Source organism: Phyllostomus discolor, chromosome 1 (genome assembly GCF_004126475.2).
Source record: "Phyllostomus discolor isolate MPI-MPIP mPhyDis1 chromosome 1, mPhyDis1.pri.v3, whole genome shotgun sequence".
In the NCBI taxonomy this organism is placed as follows: domain Eukaryota; kingdom Metazoa; phylum Chordata; class Mammalia; order Chiroptera; family Phyllostomidae; genus Phyllostomus; species Phyllostomus discolor.
The window spans coordinates 49,312,741-49,325,830 of NC_040903.2; the positions used below are offsets into that span (position 1 = coordinate 49,312,741).

The 13,090-nt window shown below is 39.1% G+C and overlaps 1 protein-coding gene across 3 annotated transcripts in view; it reads left to right on the forward strand.

Annotated features, from left to right (window-relative positions):
- Window positions 1-13,090, forward strand: part of FRAS1 (Fraser extracellular matrix complex subunit 1) — a 423,042-nt gene that overhangs the window by 306,789 nt on the left and 103,163 nt on the right. For all 3 annotated transcript variants that reach the window (XM_036022554.1, XM_036022552.1, XM_028505680.2), the window contains exons 33-35: window positions 6,060-6,174; window positions 7,641-7,778; window positions 9,830-9,862. In XM_036022554.1, coding sequence (XP_035878447.1) covers window positions 6,060-6,174; window positions 7,641-7,778; window positions 9,830-9,862 — 286 coding nt within the window. The remainder of the gene's footprint in view (window positions 1-6,059; window positions 6,175-7,640; window positions 7,779-9,829; window positions 9,863-13,090) is intronic.

The following is a 13,090-nucleotide window of genomic DNA, read 5'->3' on the forward strand; positions in this document are numbered from 1 at the left end:
AGCTCAATAGGACTGGAGAAATTAGGAAGGCAGTGTAGGAGCTGTGGGGAGGTGGATGTCAGTGAGCTCCATCACAAAAGGACTTGCATGCTGTGTGGGAGGGAGTACAGGTACATGGGAAGGTTTGAAGTGAGGCGATTGCTAACTTAGTTCAGACAATTAGCAGCTCCCCTGTAAGCCCACATCTAGGGCGGGTGTGATGCCAGAACCCCTCTTCCAGACGGAGCCACAGACTCTACATTTTAATCATCGTGGGTCTACATTTTAGTTAGCACCCACATAATTACACTCCAAAGCGTGAATCAGCCTTGAGCCACAACAAAGAAATCAGCTACAGTTTTAGAAATTATGGGTCTGGGGCATGACAGAGACATAAAGGGGAAAATAGAAAGTTTTTAATGAATAGCTGATATCGGCATTTCCACTGTAAACCATAATTTAAAGAAATCATAATTCAGCAGCACTGTAAAGTCTATAATTCATTATTCTGACTGAAGGAACTTGGATCAGAATTTTCTCTAAACTGTGAAGGAAAATGTGCATGCATATTTCTTGCCAAATGCTAATGCAGTGTAACTTGGAGTTTAGAGAGAAAATGTGGGCCAGGAGCTATGAGGGTGGCGCTGTTCCCAATCTGTTGCCATGGACCACTAGATACTTTTCAAGCTACTTAACCTTTAGGGTCTCAGGCTGTTAGTTTGCAAATTATGTCTGTTTGTGTAACTTAGGATATCACAAAAGTTAGTGTGTCATCAAATGCAATTAGCCTAATCTTTCATTCCTTAAAATATACATAGTTTGTATTTCTTTTTATATCAATTAGGGCCATTGCTGCAAAGCACTTGTGATCTGTAACAAGAACACATTCTTGATCCAGTGATTTGGACTCATCTAAGTACAAGCTTTGCATATATTTGGGAAATACATTATGACTATGTATATACTAAATGCATGTATCATATATTTGTACATGTGTTTAAGGGTGGGAGTCTACCTCTCCAATCATTCAGTCACACACTTTTGAGCCCCTCATTTATGCCAAAGACATAGATGATTCAATGATCATAAAATACAGTTAATACAGTTTCTATTCTTAAGGAGCCTTTAAGAATCCTTAATGCTACATAGTGGTTAAATCCTTGGGCATAAATGAGATTTCCCAGGAAAAGGGAATAGAGTGAAAAGCAACATAGTCAAATACCTGCCTAAATTGAAATTGGTTCTGTGACCTTTCTGTGATTCTATTACTCATCAAATCTAAGATACTTTCAATGGGATCTTATGTTTAGTTTGCAGTGTTCATCAGAACTATATGAATACATACATATATAAAATATATATCATACATATGGGATGAGGGGCAATCCACAAAACCCTGGAATTATCTTCTGGAGGATAGGCCCCTTGTCGTACAGGCTTCCCCCACTAGCTGAGTGTTCTAGGAACCCATCTGTGTCTGTGTACCAGCTGGCATTGGTGTGAGAGGCTACATTCGGCTTCAGTGAATTATTTTTGAGGACTCTACACATTTGCCCATTTCATGATGGGTGATTTATGAGCATACCTGTCCACACTGTGCTGAGTGCTCAGCAGTTTTTGACCAGAAATGTCATGACCCCCATGCCCCACTCTCCCTATTCACCTGATTTTGCCTCTAGAAACTTTTTTTTATTTCCCCGATGAAAAAAGTCCTCAAACAGAAACATTTTGCTGTTGTGGAAGGGGTGAAACAAAAAATAGCGGAAGCATTAAAAGGCATCAAAATTGGCGAGTTCTAAAACTGTTTTGAGCAGTGGAAAAACATCTCAATAGATATATAGAATCAAATGGAGAGTATTTTAAAGGTGACTGAAGTTTAAACATGTAAGAATAAATGCACAATTCTTTATAAATAAATTATATACTTACGTGTATATAAACATATATATACACATTTAGTATATATATCAAATTTGGGCATGGAATTCTGAAAACATGCATATTTACCAATAAATATTATAGCCTAGATAGTGTAAGATGTTGTAAATAAGTTAATAGATTCACATCAACTCACAGTTTTCCAAGTAATCATCTGCTATTTGACTTAGAAAACCCTTAAGGGGGAAATATTTGATTAATTAATCTTGGTATTGTCCTCAGTACCTTGCATAATGCCACAGATGCAGTAGTTGCTTAGTAAATATTTGTTGACTAAATGAACATTTTCAGACCTACTCTCACATAGTTAATAACACCCTAAATTGTATCCTCTTGAAATCCAAATAAATTAATCATATAGGCATACACACACACACTTTTTTAATATCATATTTCCAAATCCTTTCTTAAGGGGAAAAGAAATTCTGTCAACTCTTAAGGTGAAAGACATAGCATTTTATTTCACCTTTCAAATGGGCGCACTACTCAGAGGTGGGTTGGCCAAAGTCACTGCTTGAGGGAAAGACCTTGAATAAGCCTTTCTCTCCTGGTTTCATTTGTGTTCAGAGTGATTGCTGTGGCAGAGTTCCATTAAAACTACCCCTGTTGAGGCTAGTGAGGACCAAGTCAGAACAGCTGACCTCTTATGTGGTACAGACTCCAGTCTGGGCATGCTCTATCTATTTTGTGGTTACAGGCTCCTGTGTCCATGTTTATTCTTGAGACCTATGAGAAACCAATAGAATTATTTCTGCAATCTCTGGAAGTGTTTGTTTATCCTTGGAATTCCTACTGTGCTTTATCTGAGCCTTTTAAACTACTTAGAATTTCTTACATTATTATTTATGATTTTGTCCTATAAAAAAAGTGGAATTCTTGAGGAAAGGGTCTCTATCTGACTCATCTTGTATCTCCAACAATACTTTGCTTGGCACCTTGCACATAGTAGTCTCTTACTAAATAATTTGCTACATGAATATATGAATGAATTAATTTTGTTGTCCTAACTAATAAACTCTGTGAGAAGATAATTTCTTGTAATACCTCTTTTTATTTATCTCATCTTATTATTCATGGGCATCTGCTTTCTCAGGCCCATTGTGGGCTTTGCTGCTTTAATAGAATGATAGTATGTGAAATTGGTCTTTTCTTTTTAATACAGGGTGAAATGATAATGTTGTCTGTAAATCCTGACCCAAAGTTTAAGTTATGTACACTTTGCTAAGCCTTAAGTGTTAAAATATTTGCTCCTCCTGATTCTTTAGACGATGTTGAAATTCAATGGAAAGTATTCTAAAACAGTTACTGATTAAGTTATCACAAAAAGTATTTTATTGTTTTATTTTTTAGCTTAGCCATTTTATTATGGCATGCTTTATCCACTGAACAAATTTTTATCAGGTAATTCCATGTAATAGGTGTTTGAGATCCACCCATAAACAAACAAAAATTCATGTTCTCATGGAGTTTACATTCTATTGGGTATAAGTAATAAAATAAATAACTCACATATAGTAAGTTAGTGAGAAGTATTATGGTAAAACAAAAAGTAGATCAGGGCCAAGGCTATCAGGAATGTAGTGGGGGAGGGGACAGAAGAGATGTATGTTGCTATTTTAAATAAGGTGGTCAGGGTGGGCTTTATTAAGACAATGACATTTAAGGAAAGACTTGAAGGAAGTGAGGGAGGTAGCCATGCAGATACCTGAGGAAAGAGCATTCCAGGCCCAGGGAACCATGTGTTCAGAGGCCGATGCCTCTGAAGTTGGGAGTGTGCGTAGGTGTTCAAGGAATAGCAAGGAAGCCAGTATGGCTGGAGAACAGTGAGTGAAAGCACGTGTAATTGACATGAATTCACAGATTTGCTAAGTATGTGAATGGGCACAGAGCGGGGCACGTACGGGAGGCAGCGGAGGGTACAGATCTCCGCTGCCTCAGAGGCCATTGTAGGAACTCAGCTTTCATTGTGAGCAAAATGGAGAGCTGTTGCTCTCCACTGCAGGGTGCTGAGCAGAGGTCTAATGTCCTTTTTAAAGGGCCCGCACTGGCTACTGTGCTGAGATAGAATGGGGGGGCAGGGGGACAAGAAAGCTGTTGGGAGCCATCCTGGTGGTGGCCGTGGCCATGGGGGGAAGTGGTTGAATTCTGGATATATACAGAAATAATATGGGTATTATGAAAGTCATTATTCTGTAATATTCTTTTGTTGACAGATATGTTAATAAAAGTGTCTTCTGTAATGATTCCTATGAAATTTAATTTCTCATTTCTTGCTATGTTTAATTGATGAGTATTGAACATTCCAAATAGGCAATATTAAAATTGATTATACTTTGATACATCACAACCTGAATATTGCTTTGTTCAGAGAATTAAGTCCTTTTTCTACCTAGTGTCTATTTCTATTAGTAGAAAAATAGTATCCATAAATTTCATGGATATGAATTATCTGTTATCTTGGCTGGAATATATTTCTCTTTTCTATAGTCCTATGTCTGTGCTAATTCTTCCTTCTTATCACTTTATTTAGAGGTTTGAAGAGACCTCTAGATTTTCAAAAATATTTTACAATACTCAGAATTTGCAGTTGTTCTGATGGTTTTGAGATCACAATGGTGGCAAATGGTACTGAGCCATGTACTGAGCCTGCACCTTTTGTTCGTGTATCTGTGTGCACACATGTACACATTTATAGGTGTGTGCATACATGTATGGGCCGTGAACACCTTATTTAGACTTATATGTTTAATTTGTTGTCCTGACTTGTTCTATTTTAGGGTGAGAGACTGGGTACTATTTTGCAATCCTGATTTGCCTTGCTTTATACCTTCCAGAGCTGAGCAATGGTCTGAAATACAACTCGACTATAGAGGGATTGTCCTAACCTACTAATGCTGCCTCTCCCCAGGACAAGTATGCCTTGGGGACAATTAAAAGAGCAACTGTAACCTTCAGTCTTTTCATGGTTAAAAGAAAGAATACCATACCTCCTCCATAAGAATTACTAAACCCTACTTAATCTTCTCCTAAACAGGGAAGTTCCTTCAAAGGAAGCAAAGCTTCAAGGAGCAGGAGAGGGGGTCAAACTCTAACCCTTCAGGGGTCAGTTAGGAAGGGCCTACAAAGAGCCAGAGATGTTTGTTCTATGATATTTTTAAATTTTTTTATTTTAATTGTTGTTCAAGTACAGTTTTCTGTCTTTTATGTTCTGTGCTATTGACAGCATGTGTGACCCAGTCAGAGGGCCCGTGCTCACACCACTTTCCCCTCTCTCCTCTCCACTGGTTTTGCTGCTGTCTGCACCTCACTGGTATGCCTGGTCGTGGGATACTGAATCTCTCCCCTGCCCCCTTTTTTGAGTGTCGTCAGTGATGGTGTGTGATGAATATACACAGGTGAATGGATAGTAAAGGCTGCTGCATACACGTTGGCCTCCTAATTTTCCTTGAGTCTTCTTTGGATTCCGAGAACTAGAAGAAAAAAGCAATATCTGGTTCTTTTCAATAGTAGAATGGAGACAAAGAGAAATGTTGACTATTTTATTTTTTCTTTAGTAAACAAATAATTCTTAAATCTCAATTCAAATGATGAGCCTCTGTTGGTTTTTGAGTTCATCTTTAGTCCTCTGAAACCATCACAGTTAAAAAAACAAACAAAGGATCACAGTTCCCATCAGCAAAGCTGGGGGGTTAGAGGGAACTTTTTAGCAGATGCAGCCTTAGTTCATTAAGTTGGAGGAGCAGAAATGTCACAATCCAGCTGTGAGCAGTAGACTAGCCAGCTGTGATGGCTCATTTTTAAAGATGCACCACTGTGAGCTGCACTGAGGGGAAGTGGCTATATTGGAATTCCCAGAGCACACACCAGCTTAAACCTGGGGCAGAGGGCAGGAGAGAGAAGGGTCAGGGTGCAGAAAAACCTGAAGAGGACTCCATAGCCCTGTGAGCTTCCTAGGGCTGGGACCAGTCTACAGTGCAAGAGACCAGCTCCTTCTTTAGAACCCTCAGAGAAAATTTTATGTGTGACTAATTAAAAAGCCCAGAATGAGTTTGCTTTTGTTTTCTTAATAAGATTTGTTTTGGCCTCTGGCTTTTGTTTTTCTCACACCACTTCTTTCTTCTTCCTTCTTAAACTTTGTCTAGGCTCGGGAAGACGACCTGACTGTGATTCAGCCTCATTCCCTCTCCTTTGCAAATTCCAAGAAGCCAAGTGGAAAGATTATATACAACATTACTCTACCTCTGCATCCAAATCAGGGTAAGATGTGCAGTCAGTGATCTCTTAGGTGATGTTTTCTAGCTGTTAACCAGTCTTAAAAGTGCTGGAGTTTTGTCTGCTTGGACTTGTTGAAATTTTAAGATGTAACCACTACTGATATCCTGTGTTCCCATCCCCTGAGTTTAGAACCAGTTGAGAAAGAGACACTGTGGTCAGACCGAGGGAGATGAACTTTAGCATCAACAGAACCGTGCTGGAGAGCATAGTGTGCACACAGCTTTGGTCCCTGGATTGAGCTCCCCCCCCCTTGAATAAGCTGAGCTGGGCAGACACTTGGACAGACACAGGCACTGTCTGTGCGGACAGAGCCTGCCCTGTTACAGTTATGATAGGTGAGCAGACCAGAGTGAGAATGTGCTAAAGACAGGAGTTCTGCCAGAGAGCTCAGAGGTAGCTGAGCCACACAAGAAAAGGTAGGTCCAGTCAGAGGAGAGATAGGCCCCTACTACTGATCCTCACCTTAAGATCCCTGAGCTTTGGGTTTAACTAATAAGCCAGTGCCCAGGAGAGATGTGGCTGTCCCTTGTAGGAAGGAGATCAGCTTCTACTATGACAATTCTGCTTCCATCTCCAAGGCAGCTCTCCCAAGACCAATCACTGCCCTAGATGTAAACAGTCACATTATCAAATTCCCAAACAGAAATCAAAGTCTAACTATTAAATTTTTATACTTTGATAAAATCCAAAGAAATTAAAAGTCTAAATATCATCATCCTCTTTTTTTAATCTGAGTCATAGCTGAAGTTGCTCTCCCTGTGTTGCCTGGGAGAGATGATATTCTCTCAGCCCAGCAGCCTGAATGGACTCTCTCAGCCCTTCAGGAGTTGAATTAGTCCAACACCAAGCCTCACGCGCATCCTCCTTTGAAAGAGATAATAGGACATGAAAGAAGATCACAGCATCAATTCTGGACCTGTAAAACTTAGAAATAACAGGCAGACAGGCAGCTCCTGAAGCATTTATCATAAGCAGAGTAACAATTGTAGATCCAGGTCCTAGAATAATCCAGATCCATGTTACTGTTGCCACAGATCATCACAGAGACTAAGGAGTTCCCGAAGGAGAGTAGACTGAGAAAAATTTTACCAGGGGACCAATCTGTGCTATTTTCTCAATGACCTTGACCTTTGAACTTAAACTCAGTTGAGAGAATCTCATAATTATGGCACAGTGTCTATATTTCTAAAGAATGACCTGGTCTAAGCTAGGGTGAGGATAGTAGCTTATGTATCGCTGTTGTTGATAGTCAATGATTCCTAGATAAGAGTCTATTTGGGTTTCAGATTGGCCTTTCCTAGAATAACAGAACAGTATACCAAGGCCAACCTGAGAGCAATTGTTCCTGGAAGATAAAAGACTCACCTGTGGGACAGGCAGTAGATGGCTCTGGTGACAATTAGCCATCCGGAACTACTGCTGATGCTCATGCCTAGTCTCTTCCCCAGGTATCATCGAACACAGGGACCAGCCTCACTCTCCCATCCGGTATTTCACACAGGAAGATATTAACCAGGGCAAAATCATGTACCGGCCTCCCACAGCAGCGCCCCACCTCCAAGAGATCATGGCCTTCTCCTTCGCTGGTAATGCTTTCTTCTCTCTTTTGAGGCGCCCAAGCTGTTCTTTGTGGATCTTCATGTCAGGCTCACCCTAACTCTTTCTGTAGTCCTCCTAGGTAGTTCAGTGGCACTGTTTTATAGCTGGCCAGAATAGCTTGAAACTTGTGGGCCAATTTGTAGCTTGGGCTCAGTTCATCACTTTTTAAAAATTTATTAATGCATTTAAGAATATCTTCAATGAATCTTCATTTTATGCCTACTATATCACAATCACTGAGTGAGGCCTTGGACATCTAGTGGTGAGTAAAAAGAGACATAAATCCTGTTCTTGGCAAGTTTGGGGATCTAAGTATAGAGACAGAATTCAATAAATAATTGCAGTAATGAATGTTTAATTGCAGAATGAGATAAGAACTCTGGAAAGTGGTGGAATTAGATGTAACAAGACTGAACTTGACTAAAGGCTCAGTGGAGGCTACCCCAGGGTGGTATTGACCGTGGAGAGATGGGGAAAAAATAACTAGTCTAAGTATGTGTGTTGGGATAGTTTAGGTGGAGACCATTCCTGAAGAAAGGACACACACCCCATGTGCAGAGTCCCCGGAGAGGGACAGAATGTCACATTCTGGATGTGGGTGGTTGAGCAGAGCAGAATCAGGTCTGCAGGGAGAAAGGCGGGACCTTAGAGGCACTGTATGCCTGTAGGGATTTGGATCTTTATCCCAAGAACGGTAGAACCTGGTGCCGAGTTTAAGATCTAGGGGAATGGCTTTTCCTGAGGAACTCCTCAACTGCAGGAATGTGAATGGGTTTGACGAGGAGGCCAGAGTGGATGGGCATGTGGGTGAAAGGGGTGCAGGAGAAGGATCCTGCCATGCCTCGGGGAAGATCCCATGTAGGAATGGAATGGAGAATGCAGGCAACCCTTGGAGATTAAAACACGGGTTTGTCAGTGAGTGTATTTTAAAGGAAGAGGACTAGGTAACAGAATAACTGAATTTCTAAATCAAGCCAGTGTGTGCCCTTCCACTAGGCCAAAATAACCTTAATCCTTACCACCCCTAATCTCTCCTCTTGACCCAGTAATCAAAGCTGCTGACTGGAAAGCAGGAATTTTGAGTCCCTACCCTAAATATTTCTGTGCCTTGGAATGAGCCTAAAAATCTTGAAGTCTGTTTCTTTATGATCTTTAAGGTGTATGTACCACATAACACAATTAATATTGAATACTATTTTGATATGGTAACTGTATTAATACAGAATAGCTGTTAATTTTCTGTGATGAGTCAAACATGAATCAAATAATTTTAGAGTTATGTTTTAAATCATGGCCAACATCTAAAGTAATACTTGCCATTATTTATATAAACGCAATTGTCTAGGAAATGATTACTCCAATGGGTAATCTCTAAGGGTGGGGATAGGCTGCTTCTCTAAGGAGTATCCCCAAGTATTTAGTAACTGGGTAACCAATAGCCCATGAAAATGCTCGTGGTTCTCTAACCCCTACTTTACGCAGGATATCCTGGGATTAGAGGGAAAGAAAATGTGTCAGCTGTGGTTGAAGTTATTTCCATATCCATTACACTCATCTGAGTTCCCAGAGCCTTTGTAGAGAGCAGAGTCCTGTCCCATATAATCTACGAGATAAATGCTCTGAGATAAATCTCTCACACTGTTGCAGTGTGTGAATCATTGTCCCAGCGCCATTCAATTCTACAATGGAATTACCCACCAGAGCCTTGTCGGTGATATATGACATCACCCACATTCGCAGATTTGTAAGATTTTATGTACTGATAAAATGAGGTCCGAATGAATTATAAATCACTCTGACTGCTGAGATATAAAATTATTCCACTGTGTGGTTCTTTTTGTTACTTAAAATTAGTGCTGGCACCATTAAATTCAACATAACATTATCAAATGACCTGGTAGCCTTTCCTAAAACCATAGTAATTTAGATGGAAACATTCTTTACTTTTCTAATCTCTGGCCCAGATTTTATACCTTCCCTATCTGTCTCTGACCCTAAAATGTTTAGTACATTGATTTTCTCTTTTCTGTTCTTGCAGGTCTCCCAGAATCAGTGAAATTCCATTTCACAGGTAAAGATTTTAACCTCAATTTCATTATATAATGGAATTTTTCCTTTTTCTTATTAGTCCTTTTTTTTTGTTCTCTTCATCATTACTTTTAGTGTTTTTCTAATCCCTTCATCTTTTACACCCAGCCTGCCAACCCCCTTTCCCTCTCACAGCTGTCAGCCTGCGCTCTGCATCTATGACTCTCTTTTTATTTTGTTTGTTTGCTTTGTTCATTACATTCCACATATAACTGAGATCATATGGTATTTGTCTCTCTCTGACTGGCTTATTTCACTTAGCATAATACTCCCCAGGTCCATCCATGCAGTTGCAAAACATAAGATTTCCTTCTGTTTTAGATCCAAATAATATTCCATTGTGTAGATGTACCACAGCTTTTTACCCACTCATCTACTGATGAACACTTGGGCTGCTTCCAAATCTTGGCAATTGTAAACATTACTGCAAGGAACATAGGGGTGCATATATCAGTGTTTTGGGTTTTTTTTTGGAATAAGGCAGATCCATTTTAATTTTTGAGGTAGCTCCATATTGCTTTCTACAGTGGCTGCACCAGTCTGCATTCCCACCAGCAGTGCACAAGGGTCCCTTTCCTTCACATGCTCAACAACACTTGTCATTGTGGATTTATTATTGATGGCCATTGTGACAGGTGTGAGGTGATATCCAATTGTGGTTTTAACTTGCATTTTCTGATGATTAGCAACTTTGAGCATCTTTTCATATGTCTATTGGCCATCTGTATGCCCTCTTTGGAGAAGTGTCTATTTAGGTCCTTTGTCCATTTTTTAAATTGGATTGTTTGGGGCAGGGGTTGGTGTTAAGTTTTATCAGTGTATTATAAATTTTGGATATTAGCCCCTTATCAGATATATCATTGGCAAATATGTTCTCCCATACAGTGGGTTGTCTTTTCATTTAAAAAAATTGTTGTTCCATTATAATTGTCCCCATTTTCCCCCTATTACTCTCCCCTGCACTACCCACCCCCCACCCCCACATTCAATCCTACCCCCTCCTTTGTGTTTGTCCATGGGTCCTTCGTACATGTTCCTTGACTTGACTCTTCCCCTTTTTTCTCACGTTATCCCCTCTGCTTTGGTCACTGTCAGTTTGTTCTTTATTTCCATGTCTCTAGTTCTGTTTTGCTCACTTGTTTGTTTTGTTGATGTCTTTTCATTTTATTGATGGTTTCCTTTGCTGTGCAAAAACTTTTTAATTTGATTAGTCCCATTTGTTCATTTTTTTTCTGTCGTTTTCCTTGCCTGAGGAGACATGTCAGAAAAAAATTTGCTACAAGAAATGTTCAAGATTTTACTGCCTATGTTTTCTTCTAGCATTTTCATGGTTTTGAGTCTTACATTTAAGCTTTTAATCCATTTTGAGTTTATTCTTGTGTGTGGTGTAGTTTCAATTTTTTTTTGCGTGTATCTGTCCAATATTCCCAGCAGCATTTACTGAATAGCCTCTCTTTACCCCATTTTATGTTTTTACCTCCTTGCCAAATGTTAATTACTATAAAGCTGTGTGTTTATTTCTGGGTTCTCTATTCTGTTACATTAATCTATATTTTGGTTTTTATGCCAGTACCATGCTGTTTTGACTACTATGGCATTATGTATAATCTGATATCAGGTAGAATGATATCTCCAGCTGTGTTCTTCTTTCTCAGTATTGCTGTTGCTATTCAGGGTCTTTTGTGGTTCCTTATAAATGTTTGGAATATTTGTTCTAGTTCTGTGAAATATGCCATTGGTATCTTGATAGGAATTGCATTAAATATATAGATTGCTTTTGGTAATGTAGGCATTTTAGTGATGTTAATTCTTCCTATCTATTTACACAGTATACACTTCTACTTACTTCTATCTTTTTCAGTTTCTTTCTTCAGTGTCTTATAATTCTCTGGGTTCAGGTCTTTTACATTAGTGGTCCCTAACCTTTTTTGCACCAGGGACCGGTTTCACAGAAGACAATTTTTCCATGAACCGGGGTAGGGGGATGCTTTTGGGATGATTCAAGCACATTGTATTCTAGCTTACCTCCTGCTGTGCACCCTGGTTCCTAACAGGCCTGGACTGGTACCTATCCATGGCCCAGAGTTTGGGGACCCTGTTTTACATCCTTGGTTAAATTTATTCCCAGGTATTTTTTGATGCAATTTTAAATGGGATTGCTTTCTTAGTTTCCCTTTTTTATAGTTCATTATATAAAAATGCAACTGATTTCTTGATGCTTATTTTGTGTCCTGCTACTTTACTGAATTCATTTCTCAGTTCTAGTAGTTTTTTTTGGTGTAATCTTTAGGGTTCTCTATATACATTATCATGACATCTGCAAATAATGACAGTTTTACTTCTTCCTTTCCAATTTGGGTGCCTTTTATTTCTTCTTCTTATCTGATTGCAGTGGCTAGGACTTCTAGTACTGTATTCAATAAAAGTGGTAAAAGTGAACATCCCTGTTTTGTTCCTGATCCTGAGAGAAACACTTGTAACCGTTGCCCATTGAGTGTGATTTTGACCATGAGTTTTTCGTATATGGCCTGTATTACATTGAATTATGTTCCCTCTATTCTTACTTTGCTTTTATCATGAATGGGTGTTGGATTTTATCAAATGCTTTTCCTGCATCTATTGATATGATTATATGGTTTTTATCCTTCATTTTGTTTATGTGTTGTATCACACTTAACTTTTAACATCTGTTCTCTTAGCAACTTTCAAATATTCAGTGCAGTATTACTTACTATAGTTATACATTACACCTCAGAGCTTATTTCTCTTATACCTGGAAGATTGTGTTATTTGACCACCTGTACCCATTTTGCCCACCTCCTATCCTTTACCTCTGGCAACCATTAATCTGTTCTTTTAAATTTTTTAGAGTCCACATATAAGTGAGATCACATGATTTATCTTCAAGGTCCATCCATGTTATCTGTCACAAATGGCAAGATTTTATTCTTTTTATAGCTGAATAATATTCCATTATGTATGCCATATTTCCTTTATCCACTGATCAGTCAATGAACACTTAGGTTGTTCTCATGCCTTGGCTATTGCAAATAATGGTGCAATAATGATGGGAATGCAGATATCTTTTCAAGTAGTGCTTTCATTTTCTTCGGATAAATACCCAGAGTGGGGATTGCTGGGTTATATGGTAGTTCTATGTTTAATTTTATGAGGAATCTTAACACCGTTTTCCATGGTAGCTACACAAGTT